The 25640-nt window shown below is 43.8% G+C and overlaps 1 protein-coding gene across 2 annotated transcripts in view; it reads left to right on the top strand.

Annotated features, from left to right (window-relative positions):
• Window positions 1–25640, top strand: part of FGF12 (fibroblast growth factor 12) — a 230422-nt gene that overhangs the window by 80546 nt on the left and 124236 nt on the right. Inside the window, exon 1 of one of the 2 annotated variants that reach the window (XM_065674238.1) lies at window positions 4033–4387. The exons of the other annotated variant lie outside the window; for it this stretch is intronic. Coding sequence (XP_065530310.1) covers window positions 4300–4387 — 88 coding nt within the window. The 5' untranslated portion in view covers window positions 4033–4299. Of the gene's footprint in view, window positions 1–4032; window positions 4388–25640 lie in introns of those variants that run through there. 2 annotated transcript variants of the gene reach the window in all.

The raw sequence follows: 25640 nt of genomic DNA on the forward strand, positions 1-25640 counted from the left end.
GTATGCCTCTGAAGCAAACCCTGCCATCCCTCCTTGTCAGCAATGCTCTGCTTTTTAAAGAAGGGGCAAAGGGCAAGCAGAAATACTCGGAGAGCACACTGATGACAGTGGGGTAAGTACTTATTTTCGTTGAAAAGGGTTGTATTTTTTGGCCCTTTCGAGGGTAGGTTTTACTCAAATGGCTCCTGCAAAGAAAGGTACTGAGAAATTATTACCTTCCACCACTGAAGAATGTACATCACTGACTACAAATGGATACATGGAGTGAGCATCAAGAAATGAGCACCAAATGCTCACCAGGAGTTTTGTAAATTTACAGAGGGACAAGTTCCCAGATCTGCATCAGCACCAGCTTGGGCAAAGCTGTCGAGGTTAATGGGCCATTTCTCATCATATCCGCCCCTGTTTGGCCAGAAAATACAAGGGCAAAGACTTAAAAAAAATTAATAATCACAAACAAAACCTACCTGCACATGCTGTTTATCTGTATACCAGGCACAATGTTTGAAGAACTACAGGTTCAGTCAATACTGGTGAAAACAGAAACAGCATGGGCCCAACACCTTGAAAGATTATTACCTGCTTTTGTATGAACATAAGGATATCACCTTTCCTGACTAGTCTTCTCTTTGAGCTTTTGTAGTTTTTCCTTTCTTTTTTGGCTTTTGTAACTGATGAACTCATGCATATTATGCTATTTTAATACCTAGCAAAGAGCCTTGTCTGCTAAATCACCTTATTTTTCTCTGATCAGAGCACAGTGCATTCCTCTTTTTAGTAGAAGGTATTAATTTAAATTCCATAATCCCAAACATATTCTCGTTTCTATTCTGTGCTTCAGAAGGCCAATGGCATTTTAATTTAATAAGGGAGAAACACACATGACACTGTATTCCCTCTAACTGTCTTCTGACCTCAATGAGTTTTTCACAGCTTTCTTTGTGTTCCACAAACGCAATCTCTGCTTTTATTCGGGAACACTATGATTAATACCCAAGTTCTATGGATGGGCAAAGGTTTAAATATAAAGTTTAAATATCTGTAGCATTTTAATAGTAACTTTTGAGATGTTATTTGCATTATTATTTAGCAGTGTGAGCCTATCAATGCAGCCATAGCAATATTTATGTGCCACTTATCCCATTGAAATACTGTTTAGGTACACTCTGTCCCTTTGCAGAGAAATAAATTTTATTTTGGTTTACCTTGTTTTTTTTTTGGATTAAAATGTGTTAACCCATCTAGCAGTATCTTGATTTATGTCAGCTCCACTTATCTTTTCGAGTTCTATAAGCTTTATTTACTGGGTTAAGAATTACCTAATTGGGTACATGATATTACTGAGTATTTTGTGGCTTGTAAACACTTGAGTCATACACATCACAGTTACTAAAGAATCATCCTTTGCCATTTTTATGCTTCCATTTTGCTGCTTAAACTTCCTTAAACCTATTCAGCTTGAAACTAACAAGTGCTTGTTTCAGTCCTCATGGCCCTTCTCTGGAAATGTCAAGTAGCATTCATTCTTTTCACTGGTTTGATTCTGCTCACCTTTCCTCTGATGTGCATCAAGAACTGACCCCTTGGAGCCTGCCCCACATCAGCGAAAGTCCTGGTTAAGCCTGGATCATCAGACTTGCCTGCAAGGTGGTGGAAACCACCCAAAGAAAAGGGGATTATTTTATTTGTGTAGATTTTCCAAGAACAGTTGTGTTTAGAGGTCTCAAAATTCTGCTACCTGTTGCAGTCTCATTTTCTTTTCTTCTTGCAAACATCTTTATGCTGTCCAATACACTTGTCCTCGCATGTCCAAGTGATAATGTCAGCCTGTTCCTGAGCTAGCTTAATATGCATAACATCTTAGTGCAGCACTTTCCTTGTACCTGGTGCTGTACTTCAGTACTGGCACCTTTAAATCGGAGCCCCCTTATTTACAGCTCCATTTTGGCTGCTAAGCAAGGAGAACACCTTGACTTCAGATCTCACTGTACTGTCCTTGATCTGGCAGATCCAGAATTGTTCTCATCTCAAACATGCTGCTGATGCATTTGGAGAAGGAGGACTATAATTTTTTGTACTACCATAGAAGAACCACTGGTTGTGTTTTAGGGCTTCACTGTGCAAACTACTACTAGCCTCATTCCAGAGGGGCTATAGTCTTGTTCTGTGATCCAGTATAGTGGAGACCTGAAGGACAATTATGGGTGAAGGGGAAAGGTAACAGCTTTAGTGTCAGTTCAGTATCTGCGCTGACATGGCACAGTAGTCTTCTGTCACGGCTGTAGAGCAGGTTTGCTAAGGTGTGTAGCTGGAACAGTGATCCTGGGTAAGTGGGGACATGTAGAGAGGAGGAGGAAGTACAGTCATGTAGATTTTTGCTGTGACTTGGTGCATATGCAAGGTCCTGTGTAAAATGACACAGAGTGATGATTTTCAGCACAAGTCACAGCAGACAACAGAAACTGAATTTAGTGTGGATCCCAGGGATTAGTTATTAATACCTTGCATCCCTTAGCAGTCCTGCACTGTATGCTACTGGCTTTGTTTCTAGCTAAGTGCTATTTTCCGTGTATGAAGTACAGCTGACAGGAAAATAAGAGCTTCCATTTCATGAAACATTTAGCATTTTAATTGTTTTGTTGTTTTTTTTCCTCTCTCTCTCTCACCACCCCTTCTCCCCCTTCCACTCCACTTTCCCTTCCTCCCCCCCCCCATTCTAGAGGAAATCTGGAACTGCAGGATGTTTACTGAGGGCTTGAAAGACTGTAGCTGCTCTCACAAATACTGTTTTTGCCACACATCCTTAATAGACTCAAACTAGAACAGCACTTCGTTTGCTATGCCTGGTTTATATGCCTTTTGGTACTCTGATCTCCATGTATTCTATAGTTTTTACTTCCATCCTTAACAGCATTCTGAGTGAGCAAACCCGTGTTGCACCCTGTGTTATGCTGACTGTGCCTCTTCTTTTTGCTTGAATTTTAGAGACATCCTAACAAGTATTAACAACAAAGTTCATGTCCCCACTCTCGCATACCTCCACCGTGTTGGCCAAATGCCTTTTACTTCGTAGAGTGCCCTCTCTAGAAAAATGTCCATCTCATGGGCCTGATCACTTCTGCCAGGTGTCAGGAGAAACAAAAGCAGAGAAGGCTTTGAAATGTGATGCATGAATAAGCAACCCTGCTTTTGAGCACACAGTAATCCAGTCAGACATTCACCCTGGTGCAAGGTTCAGATTTGTGCCAAGACAGCTGCATTTTAGTGGAGTTTTGGAGCCTGCTAAGGTGAAAGAGGTCTTTGCGAGGTGTTTGCATACACTATTTCCTCTGAGGAGCCTTCTGTGCCAGCACAATTACAATGTTGCAGGTGAAAACCCAATGTTGCAAGTGTAACAATTGCAAGTTCACCAATGTTTCAGGAGCGACAATGTTGCAGGTGTAACAATGTTGTGCCCACAACACAAAGTCTGCAACTCATAAGCACCATAGTTTAAACATGGGTAAAAAAAATGCACTTTCAGTTTCAGTAAAGCGACCTCTGCAAGAAGTTCTTGCTTTAGGGTCTGTAAATAAGCGGCCTTGCTCGTTTAAAGCGTATGCTTATAGGAACACCCCTGCTTCTAGACACGCGCTCCTCCTGGCGATTTAAGACAAGAGGTGTGTCTTCTTCCCAGCCATGCTGTAGGTCCCGTGGTGTCTGCCAGGCAGGCAGGCAGGGAGGGAGCCCTGGAAAGGCCGTAGTCAGTGCCCCCTGCACGTGGTGTCTTCTCGCTGGGAGTATCAGCGGCGCACAGAGCCTGCCTCGCCCCGGAGAGCAGCCCCGGAGCCTGCGGCGGGTGGGCTGGACGCGGGGCCGCTTCTCTCACTCCCTGCCGGGATACGGACAACTTCAGCGCGGCGGAGGGAGCTGCCGGGGGAGAACGGCAGAGCCTCCACCCGCCTCCCCGCCAGCGGCGCGACCGAGCCTGCCGGCAGAGGGGGGGTCCCGGTGGCGGCACCCGCCCCGGCGGGGGCTGTGCCGGCAGGGGGCAGGGCTGGGAGACGGCCTCTAGTGTTTCTAGGGCTTGACGTCCTTCCAGCTAGCCCGCCCTGCTTCCCGGCAAAGCCAGCCCTCCCCTAGCAGAGAAGTCCCGAGAAGTAGCGGCGGGGTCCCCCACCCTCCACCGGGCGCGGCGGAGCCGCGGCGATGGGCTGGGAAGTTTGGCGGCGAAGGGGGCCGGCGCCCCGCCGCTGAGAGCCGGCCGCTCCGGGGCCGGTCCCTTTTCCGTGGAGCGGGGGGCGCCATAAAGTGAAATCCATGAGGATTCTCGGGCTTCTCCTGGAGAAAGGCTCGCATATGCTGCAGTGTCTCTGTGGAAGGCGTCTGAGATCCAGCCACAGCCCAGGTGGGAGCGCGCGTCCTTGTCCCCGCCGCCCTCGCCTGCCGCTCGGGCGCCGTTCGGCCCGGGCTGGCCCAGTTTCCTCGCCTTCCTCTCCGCCTCCTCCTCTTCCTCCGCCTCGCCGGCGCCTCGCGCAGGTGGCCGGGATGGACCTGGCGCTGTCCGCGGTGCTGACCGTACCGGGATCCCCCGGTCCCGGGTTCCCATCAACCCGGAATCCCGCAAACCCGGGCTTCCCCACCCCTGGCACCACCCCTAACCCGGACCCCCACCCACCCGAGACCTCCACCTACATGTGCCCCCTATGCTTAAGCCGGTTCCACACCCCACCCCCAGCCCCCTCCCAAACAGAACCCCCATGCGGGTCCCTACTTCACATATGACTCTTAGTAGTGTCCCGTAACCCACATGCAGCCCACACCCTCACAGGTCCCTCTTCTCCACACGGGATCCCTGTATGTCTTGTCCCACCTGGGGTCCCTAACCATGGCCACCTGGTCAGGATAGAGATAATATTCCTTAGAGTGCCTATGGCCCTGCACAGCTCTAGGGTTGGGCCCTCTGTAACTGCTCACTATATCTGGTGTTTGTAGTAGTGGTGTTGCGATGTTTTTCTGGTGGAGGGTGTTAAATGTAGTTCTGAGTTGGGATGCCCCTAGAAGGAGCAAAGGGAAATCCCCAGCTGCCCCTGCTGGGGGGCTGGGAGACTCCCAGCACCTCTCTTAGCTTCCAGCGTGCTGGGGAGGGAGCATTGCACTAGGATGGGGAGTGCAGTATGATAAAAGGCTGAATTATATCTTGATCTTGAGCTGTACCTGAGCACTTAATGAAGAGGGGAATAAGTGCATGAGTGCCTTGCGTTAGTGTGGCACTGCTCTTGTTTTTTAGGGTGATCTTCTTGGAGCTTTTTAAGTGGTGTTTGCAATTTATTTGCACTATGTGTGTTTTCGGAGATGACTTTCCCATTCTACAGTCCTGGGTAAATGCCCATGGAAAGAAGTCCTATGTTATTAAGACCTGTAGAAGTTACAGCACTAACACTACTGTTTAGAACTTAACTGGGTTTCAGATCCTACTTGGCTTTTGAGTAGCTCTGCTTATTGAACCCTGGCAATTGTAATCTTTGGGCATCAGATACTTACAAGGATGTCTTTTAGAGTGCTTGTTGTTGTGCTGTTTCCTTATGTGAAAACTTGGTCCTAGAGGAGAAATATTTCCATGCCTCCTGCATAAATACTTGCTGTACATTGAAAAGAAAGGCTGTGCTTGGAGAAACACTGTTGCTGAGGTAGCCTGGATTCCCTTTTGGCCTTGCTAAGGAAATTTTTTTACTGGTTATAGCTGCCTGTTTATACCTCCATATCCCCTTCCCTCCCCTGAGACTCATGTACAAGTTGTTGTCTGTGACAGTCTCATGGCAATAGGGGACACGCTGGAAATCTTTGTGAGAGTAGACTTGGCTCCTTTGAAAGCATTTTCTGCCTTGCTTTGAAGAACAATATAATAAATAAATAGAATACATTGTGGCTGTGCTTGGAACCATTACATACATAGTTTCTAAACTGCTAAAATACGTTCACATTTCTTAGCTGCATTTTTTCCTTTTCAAATAATTTTAGGCTTTATGTTCTTGAAAAATGTATCATAAAAATGAAAGCTTCCACTTCTAAACACACTCTTTTCAGTGAAAAACTATACCAGAGGAGTTTTCTTCGTAGTGATATATGTGAACATTTGTTTTGTGTCATTTGATAACCTGGGGCACTAAAGTATACAATAACCTACTGGTAAAAATGGGGTGGTGCATAAACATAGGACATGCTAGGCTGTAACTTCAGTGAACTCAAAGCTGGTATAGTGTCCTGATAGTTCCCCTGCTGACCTGGTTTAACTTTACTGGTGGATCCTGTGTTGAAGCATGCTGGATGTATATGTGGTGACTGAATCTTTCCTTACCTCTCCCACTCTGATGAAGTGATACTGAACATTGCATGGTCTCTGTATTTCATGATGTTGTGCTATAAAGAGGCAGCCCATGGGAATGATTTCCTATTGTTATCTCCAACTAACCTTGTTCTCCAGGTACTAGTCCCATGCCACCACAAGCTTGAGCAGTCCAGATGTGATCTATTGCTTTGAATCAGGCTGTTAAAATGTGTTCCTTCTTCTTGGCTGTGTTAGTTCCATTTCCATTAAGGCTGGGCTTTATGTTCTTGAAAAATGTGCAATAAAAATGAAAGCTTCCACCTGTAAAGAGGTCACTGTGGGCTGGGCCTGCTGGAGGAGAGATCTCCTTGCTGCTGCTTCAAAATGTAAGTGTGCCTCAGGAGATAAGTGCATTCTCCTGCAACAGCCCTAAAGGTGTACTGCTGTGCCCAGCATGGCACTGTGGGACTATACCATTCAGAGATGTAAACCAACAAAAGGGTTATAAATTACAGAAGAGGCAGGACCATGGACAAATGGACTATAGCAGCACTAATGTAGAGTGCTGTGAGCTGCTTATAGGCCCTTGATTCTCCAATTTGAAGAGTTATCCTGATAGAAGTGATTTATGCTAAACTGTTTGGCACTTTGTGCATCTAAGTTGAATGACAGATTGGTGAAGCCCTTTGTCCTCCTCCTGTCTATGTTTTCTTTAATGCAAACAAGTCATAAGGATGTAAGCACATGTTTAAAGACAGATTCATACTTGTGTGTTGAGTTGACTTAGAGATTCAGACCATTCCTGATTCTGACAGAAATTAGTGTGTGATACTTCAAATTAAAACAGTAAATATTGAGGATAGTTGTAGAGTACTATGCAGTACTGTTTGGATGCTAGAAAAAATCCTGAAAAGGTTTTTGCTATTGTTATGGTAAGACCTCCCACCTTTTTTACTCATAGGTAGCTCTAGCCTGCTGTTTTCTTCTGCTCCACTTCTAAGTTCTGCAGGCACTTATCTCAGTCTGTGCAGGGACAGACTTCTTTGGTTGTTTGAGCAAAATGAGGTTTAATGGGTCTTCAAGACACCACAGAAGAGCAAGTAATTCATAGCAATACAGAGCAAGAAATTTATTCTTAGTCCTTCATGTATTTTCTTGCAAGTATTTTAGCACAGCACTCTTCTGTATCATCTTCCAGGTACTTCACTTTGTTATCTTAATTTCTGTATTGCGTGTGCAGAGATATTTCCCTTCTTGATGGTGCAATCATGATTATTTTTAAGTATTTTTCAGTTAATTTGTTTTCTCTGTTAACACTTTTTCCTCCTTTGCTTGTGGTTTGCCACACCAGATTTCAGGATTTTCTTTGTTTGGTTTTTTTTTGTTTGTTTGTTTTGTTTGGGTTTTTTTTGGTTTTTTTTTTTTGGAGGGGGGTTGTTGGTTTTTTTGTTGTTGTGGTTTGTTTTTTTTTTTAATGTTGTTGGTTTGGTTTGGTTTTGTTTTGTTTAGTTTTTATTTTGGCTTCCTAGTCCACATTGCAAAATAGATACCTACTACACTCTAAAGTTCTAGATAAACATCAAAATTAAACCCCATTTCAGGTGACCTCTAAGTGGTTTGCATTTTGGTACAAAAGACCCAGTACCAATTGACTACATTAATAGCAGAATGGAGATTTCTGCTAGGGAGTGTTTTGGTCTTCCTCCATAAGGACTTCTTACTTGGTTGTGTGAGTGGTTCTGCCTCATGCCTGTTCTGCCCTTGGCTGCTGTAGAGACTTTCCTCTGGGATGCATCATTGCTAAACCCACAGATATTTCTCACATCACATCAACTAGCAACAACACTCAGCAGCAAGGCTTTTCCAGCTTTGTTTTCAGTAGTAAAGACCTGGTTGTATCCAGAGACTGATCTATTCCCAAACACTCAGATAAAAGTACTTCTCAATGTAAGTTCTTAGTCTGCAAATTGATTCCTTCAGTACAAATAAGGTCATATAGAAACTACAGCCTGAACTTGGCTTCCCCAGGACTCACACTGGTGAAATTTGGAGACACTCCTGGAAAAATTGTGATTGATACTGGCTTTATGGCAAATTAAAATGATATCTGGCACAGGTGGTCTTCATATTTCTCTAGGCATCACAATGCTAAGTTTGCTATTTGCTGCAACAGGAACAAGCACTCTAAGGAGGCAGGATCAGATTGTGGTTCTGCTAATAGCTTGTCTGTTACTGCCACTACACATCTTTGCATTTGTTCTGAGACTATCTGGGGCACTGTCATAACATGTCTGCAATGTCTGCACATGCAAGACATCTCATCTGCAGATGCAAATGGAATCACATACATAAAACACATATTAAATTTTGGCCATTTGGCTTAAGAGCATAACAGGCGTTCTTTGTTTTGCTTGTTCAGTGATTTTATGCATTCATATACACTTTACTTACAATAGCTCTATAAGATTTTCCTACTGCTGTTTATTCATGCAGACAGAGTATTATAGTGTGTAGCAAATACTGCACAGTCAGATTCGAATTAATGGAAACAGTAGCTATGTGTACATAAGTGACAGATAGTAAAACCTGTAATTCCTGACCCTTTCTGGTCTGTGGCAGTTCAGAGTGCGGTATGTGCACTGCTGGTGGAAGACGGGAAAGGCAGCTTAATGCCACTGAACTGGAGACGGGAGTGGGCCAGAGGGCTGAGAAGCAGTGGTGTTGTACTTTTTCCTTCCTGCAGCAGGCCCTTTGCCTTCCATTCTCAGTCACTTGTTCAGAGTGTGACAGTGTTTCTGTGTACATTTTGCTCAGGCTTCCTCTTCCTGTTGTGTCTTTGAGAAAGTAACACTTGCTGACCAGTGGAAATTCCGTACCTGTGCTGTTCCAGGATAGTGCCTATTGTTGACGCTCATATGCTAGTGGAAAGAATAGCTTTGTCTGATTTAGTTTAATTCACCTGGGAAACGGATTAAGCAAAACTCTGAAAAGTCTTTTTTATTGTAACAGGGGCACTTCTCTAGGGTATCATTCAAGAATAGCTATAGCATTTAAAATCCATACTTTCCTTTATTCTGAAGTAACCCTCTCATGTAGATATATGCTAAGCATCTCTTCTGTAAGCCCATAGTGCTTGTGCATCTTTGTAAAAAAATTTGTTCTGGCTGAACTAAAAGTGATGGATTTGATAGAGTTTTTATTAGGTGAAATTGCTTGGTTTCCATCATACAGAATTTCAGAGATATAGATTAAAATGAACTCAGTTATATGCCTATAACTTTTTAAAGTGCATAGAGCCAGTTCTGTGTAGTTATACAAAGGAAAGTCTTTGACATTACGCAGGATGTTATTGTTTAGTTTGCAATACAATATTTCATAAATCTTGAAAGCAAGTGCAGGTCCAGGGTGTGAGGTGGTTTAGCAATGTTGTCAGCCAGATGTCTGGGCTTACAGGGCTGAGCATCTGGAATTGACAGATCTTCACCTAGTCTTCTGAGTCTTGAAACTCATCTTGGTCCTGCCACAGCATCGCTTATACCAAGTCATACTTGTCAAATGCTTTACTTTCAGTGGATGAGCAAATTCAGCAAAATAAACTTAATCTGAATTTTCTTAGATAGCTGTAATCAGGATAATAAACACTATCCTGAAGCAGAGACTGGCTTTTATGGCACTTCTTCTGGCACTTTACATGTTTATGGCACTTCTCACCTGGAGGCTTTCATGGTTTTGCAAAGGAATAAAGTGTAACTTCCTTAATTTCCCAAACTAAACTGAGGAAACAGGAAGAGTTTGTCTCCATTTAGACACCATATGTTATTATGCCACCGTTAAGTCTGAGTGGAAATATTAAACAAAAATGTAATGAAAGATTTTTCTAGCTTTTCTATTAGGTATCATGAATAACTGTACATGTCACAATTTAACCTCAGCCAGCAGCTAAGTATCACACAGCTGCTCACTAACTTCCCCCACCCTCAGTGGGATGGGGAGAAGAATTGGAAAAAGGTAAAACCCACAGGTTGAGATAAGAACAGTTTAGTAATTGAAATAAAATAGAATAATAACAATAACAACAGGAAAATAAGTGTGAGGAATGAAATTCAGGAAACTCAAGTGATGCACAGTACAGGTGCTCACTGTCTGCAGACCAATGCACAGCCTGTCCCTGAACAGTGATCAGTGGCTCCCAGCCAGATTCCCCAAGTTTATATACCGGGCATGATGTACTCAGATATGAAATTCCCCTTTGGCTAGTCTGGGACAGGTGTTTTGTCTGTGCTCCCTCCTGCTTCCTGTGCCCCTCCCTACTGGCAGAGCATGAGAGACTGAAAAGTCCTTGATCAGGGTAAGCGCTACTGAGCGACATGCACCTAGTCCCATTTTAAGATGATCATGTGCTTGAATACTTACCACAATCACTGTTTTAGATGAGTGGCTTTCATCCTTTTTAAACATGCATTGTCCTTAAAATTCTTCCTGTTTTCTCTGATGATCATTGATGGTTTGTTTTCTGTTTCTAGCAGACCCCTCTGGAGGTATTCACAGCTATCAGTTCCCAGTTGAAAAGCCATGTTCATTAAAGAAACTAAAATCTTTCTGCTTTGTTGGTGAGAATGATCTAATTCTGGTTTGTTAAATTTTCTCTTCAGACCAGTCCATTCCTCTTCTCACAGCCCTTTCTTCTTATAGGATCACAGAATCATTCAGGTTGGAAAAGACCTTTAAGATCACCCAGTCCAACTGTTAGCCCAGCGCTGCCAAGTCCACTACCAAACCATGTCCCTAAGTGTCACATCCACACCTCTTTTAAATACCTCCAGGGATGGTGATTCCACCACTTCACTGGGCAGCCTGTTCCAGTGCTTGACAACCATTTTGACGAAGCAATTTTCCTAATATGCAATCTAAACCTCCCTGGCATACCTTGAGGCTGTTTCTTCTTGCCTTATCACTTGTTACTTGGGAGAAGGGACTGTTCCCCACCTCGCCACAACCTCCTTTCAGGTAGTTGTAGAGAGCAGAAAGGTCTCCTCTGAGCCTCCATCTCTCCAGGCTAAACAACCCCAGTTCCCTCAGCCACTCTTCATCAGACTTGTGCTCCAGACCCTTCACCACTTTTGTTGCCCTTCTCTGGACACACTTCAGCACCTCAGTGTCTTTCTTGGAGTGAGGGAACTAAAACTGAACACAGTATTCAAGGTGCAGCTTCACCAGTGTTGAGCAGGACAATCATTTCCCTAAATGCAATAGTAGTACACAAAGTTTTCAACTGTATGAATAGGAGTTTGCTTAAAAGGCCTTTAAATAGATTTTTCCCCTTGAAGGAAAAGAGATGTGTAACGTTTAATAATAAAAATAGCATTTCTTCCCATAGCCTGAAATGGCATGGAAGAAGGTAATCATGTTTTGTATGGCAAAGCATTTTTCTAAAAGGCATGTTTATGCCTTTCTAGTATGGTGGCTGCGATTGGCTGCTGGGACTATTTGCATGTGCTAAATTGCAGTCCTGGGGATCTGTGAAAACAACTCAGCAAAGCCAATCTCAGCTGGGAGCATGGAAGCTGCTGCTAATTTTGCGATGAGCCACCCACAAGCCCAGCGTGAGTCATTATCATTGTTTTGTTTTCTAGAAGTCGACACCAAAAGCTTCCAGGATCCAAAGTATGTATTATCTCTGGAAATGCATTTATTCCCTCATAGCTTTGTTTGTTCCAGATAAGAGGAAAGAATAAGACAAAATCCTTTCTGAAAACCATGAAATAATTAGTTGCTTCCTTGTTAGTGTAGTCTTCCTGCTTTAATGTGCATTCACAGCCATTTGTTCACTTAAAAACTCACTTGTGCATAGCCCAGCCATCGTACTGCTTAGTCCTAATCTGCTTGTTTTGTGCCGCTGAGGGGATGGGTGGGCAACAGTAAGTACAGTGGTATGAAGCGAGTTGACTGAAGTAACTGCTCTGACAGAGCCGAGATGGGGAATTTCTGCTCTCTGTCATTGCATGTCCTGCTGGTTTCTCAGTGAGTCTTTTCATAAAGCCACAGCTGTGCAAGGGACAAGCTGTGGTTTGCTGTAGGTCAGGAGTCTTTCATCTGAGAAATGCACTGACCTTGTCCCCAGGGTCATAGGCTTGGTACCTCCTTGCTGAGGTTGCTAGTCCTCCTGGACATAGGACAAAGGGATAAGAGAGCAAGAAAATCCCCTGCCCTGTGTTGGGGTTGTGACAAATATAGTCAGTTTGGTCCAAGTTTTTAGCTCCTCTTCTAGAGTGTCTTCTCACACAGACTGCTTTATTGCGCCACTGCCACACTATTATTCCTGCAGGGAAATGACTGTTCCTTCAGGAGAAAAGTGCAGGAGCATGTGTGTGGGCATACAGGAGCATGGAGAAGTGTTTAAAATGCAAAACTTGGACACATAATGGGTGAAAAAAAAATAAAAGAGGACAGTGTGGGAGGGCTACATGAGCATGGGAGCGGAAAAAGGAGCTGGGAGCACTGGGGAAGAGGAAAGGAGAAGCGGGGACTTCTAACAAACTGGCTGAAAAAAATCAGCTAGACATGCTGTGCTTTCTTTCTGGGATAAAAGTACCCAATACAGCATTCTCCGCTCTGCTTTAGTCCAGTGACTTTTCAGGATGGGGAAGTCTGCTGGGAGGATCCAAAATATGCTATGAGGAAGGGACAGGCCATAGCAGTATTCCTTGTGGAGCTGGACATACTTAAAACAGAGCTTTCAAACTGGAAAAGCAGAATGAAGTCTAAAGTGTCCATGACACTCTCACAGTGACAATATTCAATGTCTCTGTGATGTTGGTGTGTCTACAAATGACCACTGGAAAAGTATTGCTGAGTCCTCCATGCTGAAATTTCCTGGATTTCCTCTTTTGTCACAATGGGAAATGAAAACTAAACCAAACAAAATAATAATGATTACATTGCTGATGGGACCGGGCAGCCAAAGTGCTGCCACTGCTTTTCTGAGTTCCCGTGACTTATTGATCCTATTGCTTATACTCTTCTGTGGTTGTTTTTTGCTGGTGGAGACAGCAGCTCTTCATTTTATGTATGGGTAGCCCTGACAAAGCAGGCTCTGGTTTCTTGCAGGAGCATGCATTACCATGGGATTTCATAAACAAAATCAAGTAGCAGTCAGAGCATCTTCAAGTGCATCTGACCGTATGTGGAGTTCAAGCCCAGATCTGACAGTCTGGGGACACCTTCTTATGTCCTGGTACACAGTGCTCCCCTTGCTCCAGCTATGTGTGCTCAGGCCCTCTACTTACCTGTTTCTTGGGTTTAGAAATAGCTTAGGGACATTCTAGGTGGCTTATTGGTGAGGCTGGAGGGACTCTTAGGTATTGTTTTTGATTTCCCCAGGTGTTTATGTACTGCGCAAGCAGGCTATAATCCTTGTAAATATTTGATTAGTTAATCAGACAAATATGTATATAAATATTCACGTATGGTGTAACATCCTGCAGTTAGGCTTAGATGTGCCTCTCTAATAACTGGGATTTACCTTTTATAGATAAGACAAAGAAACTAGGTTTTCCTCTGTTTCTGTGTTTGCTGGAGTTCCTGTGATGAATCTTTAGCTGCTCTCACTGTTAACCTGAAAAGGCAGGGTGATATAATTCATATCTCCCAGCTGCTTGCAGGCTGCTCAGCAAAGTGAGGTGCACCTCTCTATCCCATCTAACCTGGTAAATGGCTGACATATACCTTTCCACATCTCGCTGGAGACCTGCTGCTGCCCTGCAGCTCATTCACAGTACCTTGGCCAAGAAGGTGTTGCAACTTTGTTTTTCAGGGTTGGTTTGGGGCTTATTTTAAGGTTAGAAAATGTAAATTAGAACAATCAATTTTTTTCAGATGGCATGTGAAGCACTAATAAGAAGCACAGTTAACAGGAGCATGTGCTTTTCTGAGGAAACACTTCAGCGAACGAGTTTTGCACTTGTTTGGTGTTCCTGGCAGGTGGTGGGTCCTACTGAAAGCACTCCCATGAGAGTTTCTTTCCTGCCCATCCACAGCCCATGCCCTTTGGGTTGATATTTCTCTAACATGCTAGCTGGCAGGGCAATCTCTCCCCTCAGCAAGGGATGCTGAAACGTCCCAGAGATCAGGATCCAGTTTCTATATGATAGTCTGCTAAATAGAAAAATACTCAAAACAGAGACTTTCCTTTGTTAATAGTGGCAAAAAAGGAAGAAAGATCCAGACAGGTACATTTCTTTGCAGAATAGCCAAGGTTGCCTTTTGGGGACTGTGCTGGGGACTGTGCTAGGCACAGTACCGGCACAAGGTGGACCCTGTTCTGTGGGGAGAACTCATCGCCTAGGTACATGTCCACTGCGGAAAAAAGGCTTTAATAAGAAAATCCTGTTCTGACCAGGGGCTGGCAGGGTGCAGAGAGAAAAATGTAAACCCCCGAAGTGTGCTGGAAAGGCAGATGTGGGTCTGACTCCTGCCCAGAGCAGGGAGGAAGTGCTGTGTGCATCCCGCTTGCTGAGCTTGGAGGCATCACTTCTCTTTCTTTCCTGTTCCACTGCTCACTTGGGTGAGTTCCAGACTCAGCTCAGCTCTCAAACTTGCTAGCTTTTTCCCCACTACTCACATGCTGTAGAAGGGAAAGACAGCACAGTGCTGCAGAGAAGAGAAAGGCATTGTGTCTCTTATTTGTGGGAATGTTCATTTGGCTGGTAAAACACTGCTGGGAATGATGTTGGAAAGAAAAGATGTGCTTGCTACTCAATGAGCACGTGTTGCCCCACTAACTGCCAAGGGGACAGTCTTCTGTTTTAGTGCTTTTATAATCCCTCTTTAAGCCTTGAGACCAGGAGTCACTGTGTCTTACTCCCTAACTCAGCTTCACTTTATCCACAATACTGCTGTGTTATAGAACCAGGTCTCCACTGGGTTTAATATAGACTGGAGAGCATTATTTGGCAAAAAAAAAAAAAAAAGAAACCTCTCTGGGAAAAAAAGTCACCAGAAAACCCTCATATGAAAGGCAGCATCAATTAACAGAAAAATATGGGAACAGTTAGACTGGGCTAGAATAAAGTGTCCATCTAGCCCATGAGGCTTTCTTCATCCACATTAAACAGACAGAAAAAAGTAAGGAAACAGCAGTATGATGTGACCCTCAAATGCTCTCCTAGCTAATAGCTATTTTCAGCTTAGAAACTTTTCTCAGTCAGACATGGTTCAGTGTACTTTGAAGTTCTAAGTGGATTTCTCTTCCATATACTTGACCAGGCTCTCCTTGAGTTCACATACATTTTTAGCATTGTAGTGTCCTGTGGAAAGGATTTCCCCGGACCTGTTGCATGAAGAAGCCTTTCTTTTCCTTTGTTTTGAACCTGGTTTCTGCTAGCTTGGCTTGATGCTGTCCTGAGACCTAGTACTGAGCGAGCTAGTGAATATCCTCCTCTCATGCCACCTGTGATTTTGTGGACCTCAAGAATACCTCTGCTAAGCTGTCTCTCTTACAGTCTGAAGAGATTTTGATTTACTTTGTTGCCTTTCTCTAAACAATTCTTAGTTCTAGTAAGCGCTTGTTGCAATGAGAAGAGCACACCACCACACACAAACTGTAGCTTGAACATTGCAGGGGTAAATGGAAAAAACTGATTAAAACCTCTTTTTATGCTTCTTTGTATTCCTCCTCCCTCTTCCCTGCCTCCTTCCCCCCAGAAAAATTACTTTCTGATTCTTCTGCATGGAAGAAAAATATAGCTGGGTTTACTGGCAGTTCAAGTTTACTGTTCATGTTCTTCCCTGTTTCTTATCCCCTCTCTTCAGCTGTCTGCTGTACACCCAGCTCTCCAACAGGAGCTGAACTAGAGTTGACGGGGAAAGTGGTTGCACTGTCAAACAGCCCATCTCTGAATTACAGTTCCATCAAAAAGCTCAAGTAGACATCTCCTGATAAGCAGTTTACCATGAAGGGGAACTGAATCTAGATAAATCCAAGTCCCCATGACTGCATAAGCTCAGCATGTCCTGTAGAATGAGAAGTTTCTTTTTGAAGAGCAGAAGGATCTGAGCCAGACTTGTCTTCGTGGCATGCCATGTGCAGTGACACTCCCCATCCTCATACAGCAGTGCTCTTCCATCCGCTTCCTGGGGCCATAGGCAGGTGTCTTATTCCTTCATTCCTTCTCTTGCCTTAGGCACTAACAATAACAAAGCAAGTCATTTATTTGCTTTGCTTTCATTTATGATGGCCTGGATGGGACCCTGCTCTCATCCCCAGGGATCAGTTCATCTGGAGAAATGATAGTTGTCGTGTGGGGTGCAGAAGGGAGAGAAGGCTGGTGAATAGGCTGTTAGGGCCAAATTATGAGTTTCTGTAGCTGTCGGTTCCTATAAGCATATAATTAAATTGGTGTCTCAAGCTGTATGTAGACACAGCCTCAGTCAGCCATTTAGCCACATCAGGAGATGAGTATTGCTGGGCCAAAAGCTCTGTGTGTGATGAAGCATGGGGGATCACCTTGAGACACAGTTTCATCTTTTGGATGCTTTGAACTCCATTCTGCTTTATGGGCTGTGGTAATTGGCTGTCCATGGATCAGAGCAAGAGCAAGTGAGCCAGTTCCATGTTGATGCGAGGTGGTGGGATGAAGGATGAGATGCTGCCCCTCCTATGCAGATCTGTGCAGCTGATCTGAGCCTGCCCCACAACCAGAGGAAAGAAATCAATATCTGGGGTACAGCTGAGATCCTTTGTAGTACGCATCTCCTGCATGGTGAGACGAGCTGCAGCTTAAACCCCATTGAGTGTACTGACAAGATCTCCACCGAGTGTAGGGGAAGCCAGGGAGAGTTTGCTCAGTTGGACATTTAGGCTGCGGGTGTCTGCATGTAACTCCACCCTGGGTGCCACCACACATCCTTCTGCCTTGTTGCCCTGACAATGGAGAGGACACTGCCTTCTTTGCAAGGTAGCTGTGGGACTAACCCAGGACCTGTATGGACCACTAAAGAACTGTAAGTTTCAAAGTAGTTTAATATTACTCTGTCTGGACACTGGAATTGGGGGAATGGGTTAGGATTTTAAGTATTTAGCAGTATATGTGCCATGGTACTTTTAGAGTCCAGCTGAATTTCCTGATTTGTGCTTTAAGAGGCATTTGAGACTCCCAGCCATTTGGTAAGCTCCCATTAAAAACCTGTGTGCTATAAATTTCCCACGTAAAAGTATTTAAGGTTCAGTAGGAGTGCAGCTTGCAGGGAGAATATGCTGGCTGCCTGCTAAGAGAAACAGATGAAGGTAATTGCTTTCAAAGGGTTAAGTGTGACCTGTAAGCCAAGGCCTGCAGGGTTAGTGAGTGGCCAGCCAACAGCTGGGGTAGTGCAGTGGTGGACATGCGGATAACAAATGCCCTGTCCTTCCATCCCTCCAAAGAAAGTCTCACTCAGTGATGATTTCTGACACTGAATCAGCAACAGCAATGATTTTGAAGTTCTCAGACTTATGGCTTCTGCATAATGAATGTTAATGAAGCTGTCTCAGGAGGTAGATTTCAGAGAAAACAGGATTTTTTCTGTTTAGGGCTTGCTTATCCTCTCTACATCACCTGCAGCAGTGTTAATGCATAGGCAAAGTGGGCTGTGACCTCAATCAGCTAGTTAATTTTAAGCCCGTGCTTAAACGATTTGCTAAAACTGTGCTTATTCAGAGAAGGAAAGCAGACTGTATTTTCATTACTCAAGCTAGGTGAATTATAACAGTTAAATGATTTTACTGATGAAAGAATAAATTACACTTTTTAAGCAATTATTTATTTCTATAAAGGATATTGGTAGCAGTTAGGATGTCAGATGGTAGATAGTCATGCACATACTTTGATAATAGTCCCTTCAAAGTTACTTGAAACACTATTGTGCATTTACATTTTTATCTCTGTATTTTTAAGATGTGAGGAGCTCATTAAACCAAAGTCTTTTATGGCCTGTGTCATTAGAAAATGTTCTTTTAAATGTTCAGAAGGAATTGGTTACAGAAGCGTGGGAAAGATGGGGAAGAGATTGTTTTCCTCTCGTGTTCAGTATATTCTTTGTTCTTTTGCTTTTTGATGACTAAACTGTTCGGTATTTGCAACGGAAAACTGTTGATTGGAAACTCTTGCAAGAGTAACACAAATGGGGCTTGATTTTGAAAAATGCATTCATGATTGTTTGCCTAATTTGTGTGTGCAATTAACATGATTGCTACTGGAAATGGCTCTCTGAGAACAGACTTCTGAATATTTATCTCTTTTTCTGATCTGTTTTCTCTCTTCCTCTTAAGGTGCCAGCATCTCTGATGTCTAAATATTACCCATGGAAGTTTAATTTGGTAATATGTTTATTGATCTCCTTTCATCTCTCACCGCAGCACTTTCAGACATTTGCTAAAAGACAGGATGGTTACTCCCCCCTGCTTTCTTCTCAAGTCCACTTGACACAATAGAGGTTCTTTCATCTAAGTGGTTGATCCTGCACTTTAAAGAGTCAGATTTCACTGGTGTCTCTATAGATTCTTAAATGGACTTAGTAATATCTAAGCAGTTTCCAGGCACACATAAAGAATTACAGCTCTCATCTGTCAAGTCTCTTTCTCTCTCCAGAGGAACCTGTGCATGCAGGGAACATTTATTTGTGACAAGGTTGGATTTTGTTTTAAATACATGATCAATTGAAAAAATAAGATAGATGAGTCTCTAGAGTATTCAGGGAAGTTGAGAAAACCTGGTTCAGGCTAGGGATCTGCAGGGTGCGTTCAATCTTTGCACTGACTTAGAGGTTGCTCTTCTATGAGTTTGGTACTGAGGCTGTAGCTCCTCAGTGGCTTCACTGCCATATATGAGAGGGGGCAAGCCTGTGCTCCCACCATGTGTGGGTACATACTTTCATTCCCTCTGTATGCTGGTGCTAGTGCTGGGGGTAAGCCAGAGCAAGAAACTAACCCTTTTTATTAGTAGTATTATTTGAAAGGTTAATTTTCAGTGAAATCCGCCCGAGTCATCATGTAGCCACACAAGGACTGCTGCTGTCAAGAGAAAAGCAACTGAACAGGTATAGTGGGAGACAGGGAGAGGAATGGCTGGAATTGCTCCTGTTAGCAGCTACCCATGCTTATCTGGATTTGAAGCAATGGAGTACTACCCCCCTCCTGATGACATTTACGTTCCATTCATTGCTCCTGAAATCTTCTCTATCCTGAGATACAGCTAAGTCAAATCTAAAGATGAGGTGCCCCTCCTGTTTTGGGATGTGACTCAGACCTATAGCTGCAGAGGTAGGAGAGCCACAGCAGTGCTGTAGGAGAGCCACAGCAGTGCTGTAGAAGACAAATATCCCCATGATCATTAATCATGGGATGGAGAGCACACTATCTGATTGCTTATTGGATGTGGTGTTTCATTAAGAGTAAACTTAATTTTCCCAGTATCGACAGCTGCATGATGGAGCAGACGTCCTATATGGCAAGCATTGAACTGCCAAAAGCAAATACATTACATGCAGATATAGCCATATGTCAAGAATTATCCCAGCAGTGTATTTCCTTCTTTTCTTCTGTTTGCTCTCTCTTTGTTGAGAAGAAACAACTTCTAGGGATGAGATATTAAATGTGCCAGTCCTGGCCTGACTGCTAGCTAGGAAATGCTGAGTGGGGAAGCTGTTTCTTGTTTGTTTTTGCTCATTCCTGGCCTGGGTTTGGACTGATTTAATTATAGTAATGTAGTGCTATTGCCAAGTAGTCCCCAAGCCAAACAAAACCATTGTTTTCTTCCTGCCCAGTCCTTATGATCCTTCCCAAAGCTCAAACATTTATTGTACTGTGGGGAAGAACTTTGGAAAGAAACATGCAGAGCATGCTTTGCCAGGCAGCATCAGTTTCTGCTTATCCCCGGCACTGCTCTTTCCACTGCTTTGTCCAATCAGGGGCCCTCTCCATCAGCACAGCTCACTCAAGCATCTTTCCCCTCATTCTGAGAGCTGCTCCAGCCCATTACAAATGTATAATTATAGACATGAAAAAATAAACTTGTTCTTATTCAACACCTGATAAAATGGTGACTCAGGCATTTTCATTTTGCATTAGAAATGCAAGTTCTCGCGCATTCAGAGCACTCACCAATGTGCTGTCTGAATCTTAAAAGAAGCTGTGTCTGCCCACTTGAGAGGCAAAATGGTTACAAATGCAAAAGGTTATGTGGAGCCTTTCATAAGTAACTTCATTTGGCCACATGATGAAGCAAACCAAGGTCACTTACCTGTCCTTGCATGCAAGACCCTGACCCACACCTAGCAGCAGGCTGTGGAGGTTTTATCTTCTAATGGAGATAGAATCCATTCCTACTAGTCCATTCTTACTAGTCAGGATAAATACCCTGCCCCAGATATCAGACTGCCTGCAGCGGGTTTTGCCAGACAGACCCTTGCTAAGGGGATTTATGTTGTGCCAGCTATTTGGGAGACCAAAGCAACTCTGTGTGTCCAAGGAAAACATATTTGATACTCAAAGCCCCTTGCTGTACCCACTAGACAGCACTTGTGCCTTGGCAGGAGAAAGCACAGCCTGAGGCATGGGAGGTCTGAAGATCATCTACACTCATGCATGATCTTCTGGGAAGTGGGACTGCAAAATCATGCTTCAAAGAAAGATGACACGTAAAGCAGAACAGCAGAAAGGACAAGTCTTGGAGAAGGCAATTTGTGGCTTGCCCCTGAAGACGATTTCATCCAGGCTTCTGGAGGACTTATTTAAGCCAAATCTGTGAGGCTTCTTATAGGACTGCCCAAGTGCAGCTGCATGACCTATTGATGCACTGGCAATCAGGTTAAACGCACAGGAATGAATGAGAGGATTGAACCAGGCCAACCTGACAATGAGGAGCTCTCTAGCCACTGGGGCTGCAGGCTCAGCCTAGCGTTTGAGGCAAATAGTGGAGCAAAGACACCTGACCAGGTTTAGGATGGCCCTTGTGAACAGGGAGATGACACCCTGTCCATAAAATAAAGATGCTTTTGTGCTATGTCAGGAGATTTCTTGTACAAAGGCTAGAAGCAAGGTACCTGCTGGAAGGCATAAATCTTTCTAACCAGCCTCAGTTATCTTATTTTTAAGCTCAGGGCAGGCAGTGCTATGAATCCCATCCCATTAGGGCTGGAGGAATGTCAGCCAGCAAGATGGGCTCTCTAGAGCATGAGCCCCCTCTTCCTGCTGCCCACATGCTCTGTATCATGCAAAGTAAGTCCCTGGGCTGTGACAAGACTGGAAGGATACCAGCGGCAGCAACTGAGGCAGCCATGCCCTATCTCTTCCAGGCTTTGTGAGGGAGGTCTTGAAGACCCTCCTGGTAAGCTGAGTAGGTACAGCATGTTGTTTGATTTTGCTTTAGAATTAATTCATTAAGTGGTATTTTACTGTATGCCTCTATAGCAGCCAGAGTTATTGGCCAAGTATTGATACAGAACAGGTGCTGCATTGAGAAAAGGTGCAACAGATATACAATATATGGGTTTTTTCCTTCTACTTGAAGATCTCTGAGGACTTGACTTGATGAGCCTTATGAGGCCCTTCCAACTCAGCATAATCTATGGTTCAATGATTTTATGACTTTTCTGGAATCAGTTATTTCTGATACCTCTTCTGGACATGAGGGGGGTTTATATTTTTATATAATTCAGAAAACAAATACATCCATGAGGCAAAGAAGAATTCCATACCTGCTTCTCCTCTGCCTTCTCTCAAACCTGTGCCTGAATCCAGCACCTCCTGGTATCTTTGGACAGGAATATACTGAACCAAACCAAAAAATGGGTGGCTAGTCCCTCTTTCTCCATGCATTTACACTTGCATCAAATGCTGATGCATCTGAGCAAGTAGGACCCCTCATGGGAAGGACTGCAACATCTCTGAACATGAGCTAAAATCCTTTAATCGTAAAGAGATAATTCACTAAGTAATTTGAGCCCAGCAGTCTGCAGGGCATGGGGATGCTTTCTGGCTTTTTTCCCAAATATTCAGAGAGTTCTCCAGAAATTGGTGCCTTAGTGAAGGCAACAAAGGGGAAAGCCAGTAGAAGACAACAATTGGGTTTGGGTTTGGCTTTTTTTTTTTTTTTTGTTCTTACATACGTGAAAAGTGAAAAAAAAAAAATTTTTTTTTTTTTTCTTCGCATGTTGGAGAGAAGTTGACATTTCTTGTAGAAAGAAGGATCTTTCCATGGGATATTTCCTATATCTAATTCTCCTCTGACAAAATGTGGGTGCATTTTTACTGATTAAACAGCCTTTCCCGAAGTGTTCAAGGATGTAGAATGAGTGGTGCTTTACAAATCCCACTCTGTCATGGAATGGCAGGTGAGCCGTTTGTGTGTATGTGTATTTGTGCCTGTAATGCCTGTGGTGAGCTCTCCCCAGCTGTGTCATAGGCCAGTAGCATTAGCAGAAATGCCTCCCTTGCTCCAGCAGGGAAGGGGTATGTTTTGGAAGGGCAGGAGCCCAGGGTATCTGTTGTGCAGTCCAGATTAATGATGTGCAGGTGACCTATAACTGTGTCTTGTGTGATATGGAGCTGCAATAATTCCATTGCTTTGGCTCTGGTGATCAAACACAGTTTCCTCCTTTTTTCTGGGAATTTGGATGGGGTCACAGTGTGCGATCCAGCAGCAAGTGGGAAGTCCCTGTCTATGGACACCCCAGGTGGTCATGTGGGCCTGTCCTACACAGCAGTTCAAAGAAGGTTTCTGCCTTTTACAGGGCTTAGAAGGAAATTTGCAGGCAGTCTTGCAGGAAAACTGCATTGCAGCAGGACAGCTGTGTCCTTTGAACAGTACAGAGGGTTGTCAGTGATGCAGTGGCTGGATGTTTGTCAGGCCTACAGTTCTTGGCAGCCATCTGGAGTCTCTTAAACTGCTGACAAGAGGCTGATGATGGGAGAAGGGATAGAGACTTGGGACTGTGTTATGGCGGGGCAGAGCCTCCCCTGACCTAGAGCACTGCTGCACTCCCATTTGGAGAGTGGGGCATGTTTGTCAGCAGGCCCCTGAGGGCTGCCTGGGAGTAATTGTGCCTCTTGGTTTCAAAAGGATCCTTGCTGTTCCCCTCTGTCAGAGGGCTGGAGGCAGCTGTGGTGGTCATATTTCTCTCTGGGGAAGGCTTTTTGTGTTATGCTGCTTTGGGTGATCTTAGGTCAGCAGTGACAGCCTCCTTGGAGGCTTTGTACCTGAAACCTAACCAGTCCCTCACAGTGCAGTGCTCGGAACTGCAGCCCAGAATGCATCACCTCTGCCCCTTCCTTGGGCGAGTGGCCTTTGTAAGTAACATTTCATGATGATGCTATCTCCTGGAGCGTCCATTAGCAATTGCTGCACTCATTCCTCTTCCCATCTTTCTTGTAGTAGTAGTTATCTCTTTTTTCTTATATTTTGTTTTCCTTTAGGACATTTGCACTGAATCTGGGGACTTGCAGGACAGAGGTTTACATAATTTGCTTTAATCTAGCTAGGTCCATCAGCAATAGCAGTGTGGATGTGTGTGTCACATAAGCACACACCCAGAGCAGCCATTGTGCTGGTGCAAGTTATGCTGCAGCTCAAGCATTTTATTTTTTTCTGCTATTTTTATTATCCAGAATAAATACCTTATAGTTAGATATGCCTACCAATAGCTCAAATATACCTTCAGTTCAGAAACACTTCACCTCTCACCCATCCTCCATGGGACTTTACAGTTAAACTTATATCCCGTAAGAAGCACCAGAGACATGGTCTAGTGTGAGGCATCCCTGGCCATGGTAGGGGCATTGGAACTAGATGATCTTCAGGTCCTTTCCAGCCTAACCATTCTATGGTTCTATATGATTCTATGATTACTCTTGTCTTGGACCATAGTTAGCATTCTTCCAGCTAAATCGATCATCCCCAGAACAGAAAAATTTTGAGCAGCCAGCTATTTTCAGCCAAGCCCCTGATGTGCCCAGGTTCTACCACTTGAAGGGAATGTCAGATATTTTCATTTCTTTGACAATAAAGCATGGCCAAATTATTTTCTAAATCATATTCTTATATTTGTAGCTATTATTTCTTCTGTAATGAATTTCAATTTCTACTTACTCTTGAAACTATCAAGAAATACAGATACAGATCTGCTATATAGTTTTTTTCAAACTATAACCTAGTTTAAATGCATGCATGTGCCTTTTATTTTGATGATAACCCTCAGCAAGCTTGAAAAGTAGTTATATAGACTGATAGCTATTCCTGGAGGCATCCAAAAATATCAACCCATGTTTCCATCTTTTATTTATTTGTTGGTTTTATTTTTGTCTGTACTGTAATATTCATAGAATGAAGCAAAATAAGGAACTGAAGAGAGCATTTTTATGTAATTTGTGATACGTGTTAAAGTGCTTTGAATGCTTATCTGAATTAATCAGTTGTGCAAAATTCTGTGCTCTTGACAGTATATAAATATCTACATAATCAATGTAGGGAACCAAAGTAAGTACAATATGGGGATCAGAAATGCAGATGGTGAATATCTACTGTGAATTCATGTGAGGGTCAGGGAGGAGAAGCCCATCAAGTGGGTTTTGGAGAATGTCCTATCAGAGTCAGACTGAACTTGAGTATTACGTGTCCTGGTACATTTCTGTAATGAAGCAAAAAATACTGCAGCAAGGCAGGCTGATTGAACCCTGCCGATGGCTCACAGCCTGCGCAGGAGCAGTCTCCGCACCCTCCATCTCAAACTGGGCCTGATCAGGGTGGCAGAAGCATGGCTTTAAAATGTTCCTTGCCATATGTTATAGTGGTGCTTGTACTTCCCATCCTAACCTGCAGCTGTGCATGGCATAAAATCTAAGTCCAAAAGATGCATGCTGGGCAGAACATGGGATCCTTTTCTGTCTGCTCTCCAGAACACTTGCAGCACTTTTGCCTCTGTAGCTTCTAGGTTTTAATTACCTGCAAGTTGCTGGTGTTTTCTTAAGTTTGGAAAAGAAAAAAATAAACAACCCCTTTCTGATTGCTGTCTGTGCTGTGACTGCTGGCACTACACAGGCCTCCTGGGCATTAGGGCAATGTCACCTCATCATTACCCAGGTGGGAGGCAGCTGCTGGAAGGAGAAACCACTTTCTGTGGAATCAGGGAAGGGCTGAGGCTTCTCAGAGCACAGGTGCTTTCCGTGAACATATGCTTAATTATGGGGAAAACCGGCTGCCTGCTCTGCAGCATGGCTATCTAAGCTCTTTTCAGACAGGTGTTTGCTTTGCTAGGTGCTTATGCTTTTTAAGGGGTCTGAAAGCGCTGGTGGTTGTATTTGTGC

Source organism: Lathamus discolor, chromosome 3 (genome assembly GCF_037157495.1).
Source record: "Lathamus discolor isolate bLatDis1 chromosome 3, bLatDis1.hap1, whole genome shotgun sequence".
Classification (NCBI taxonomy): Eukaryota; Metazoa; Chordata; class Aves; order Psittaciformes; family Psittacidae; genus Lathamus; species Lathamus discolor.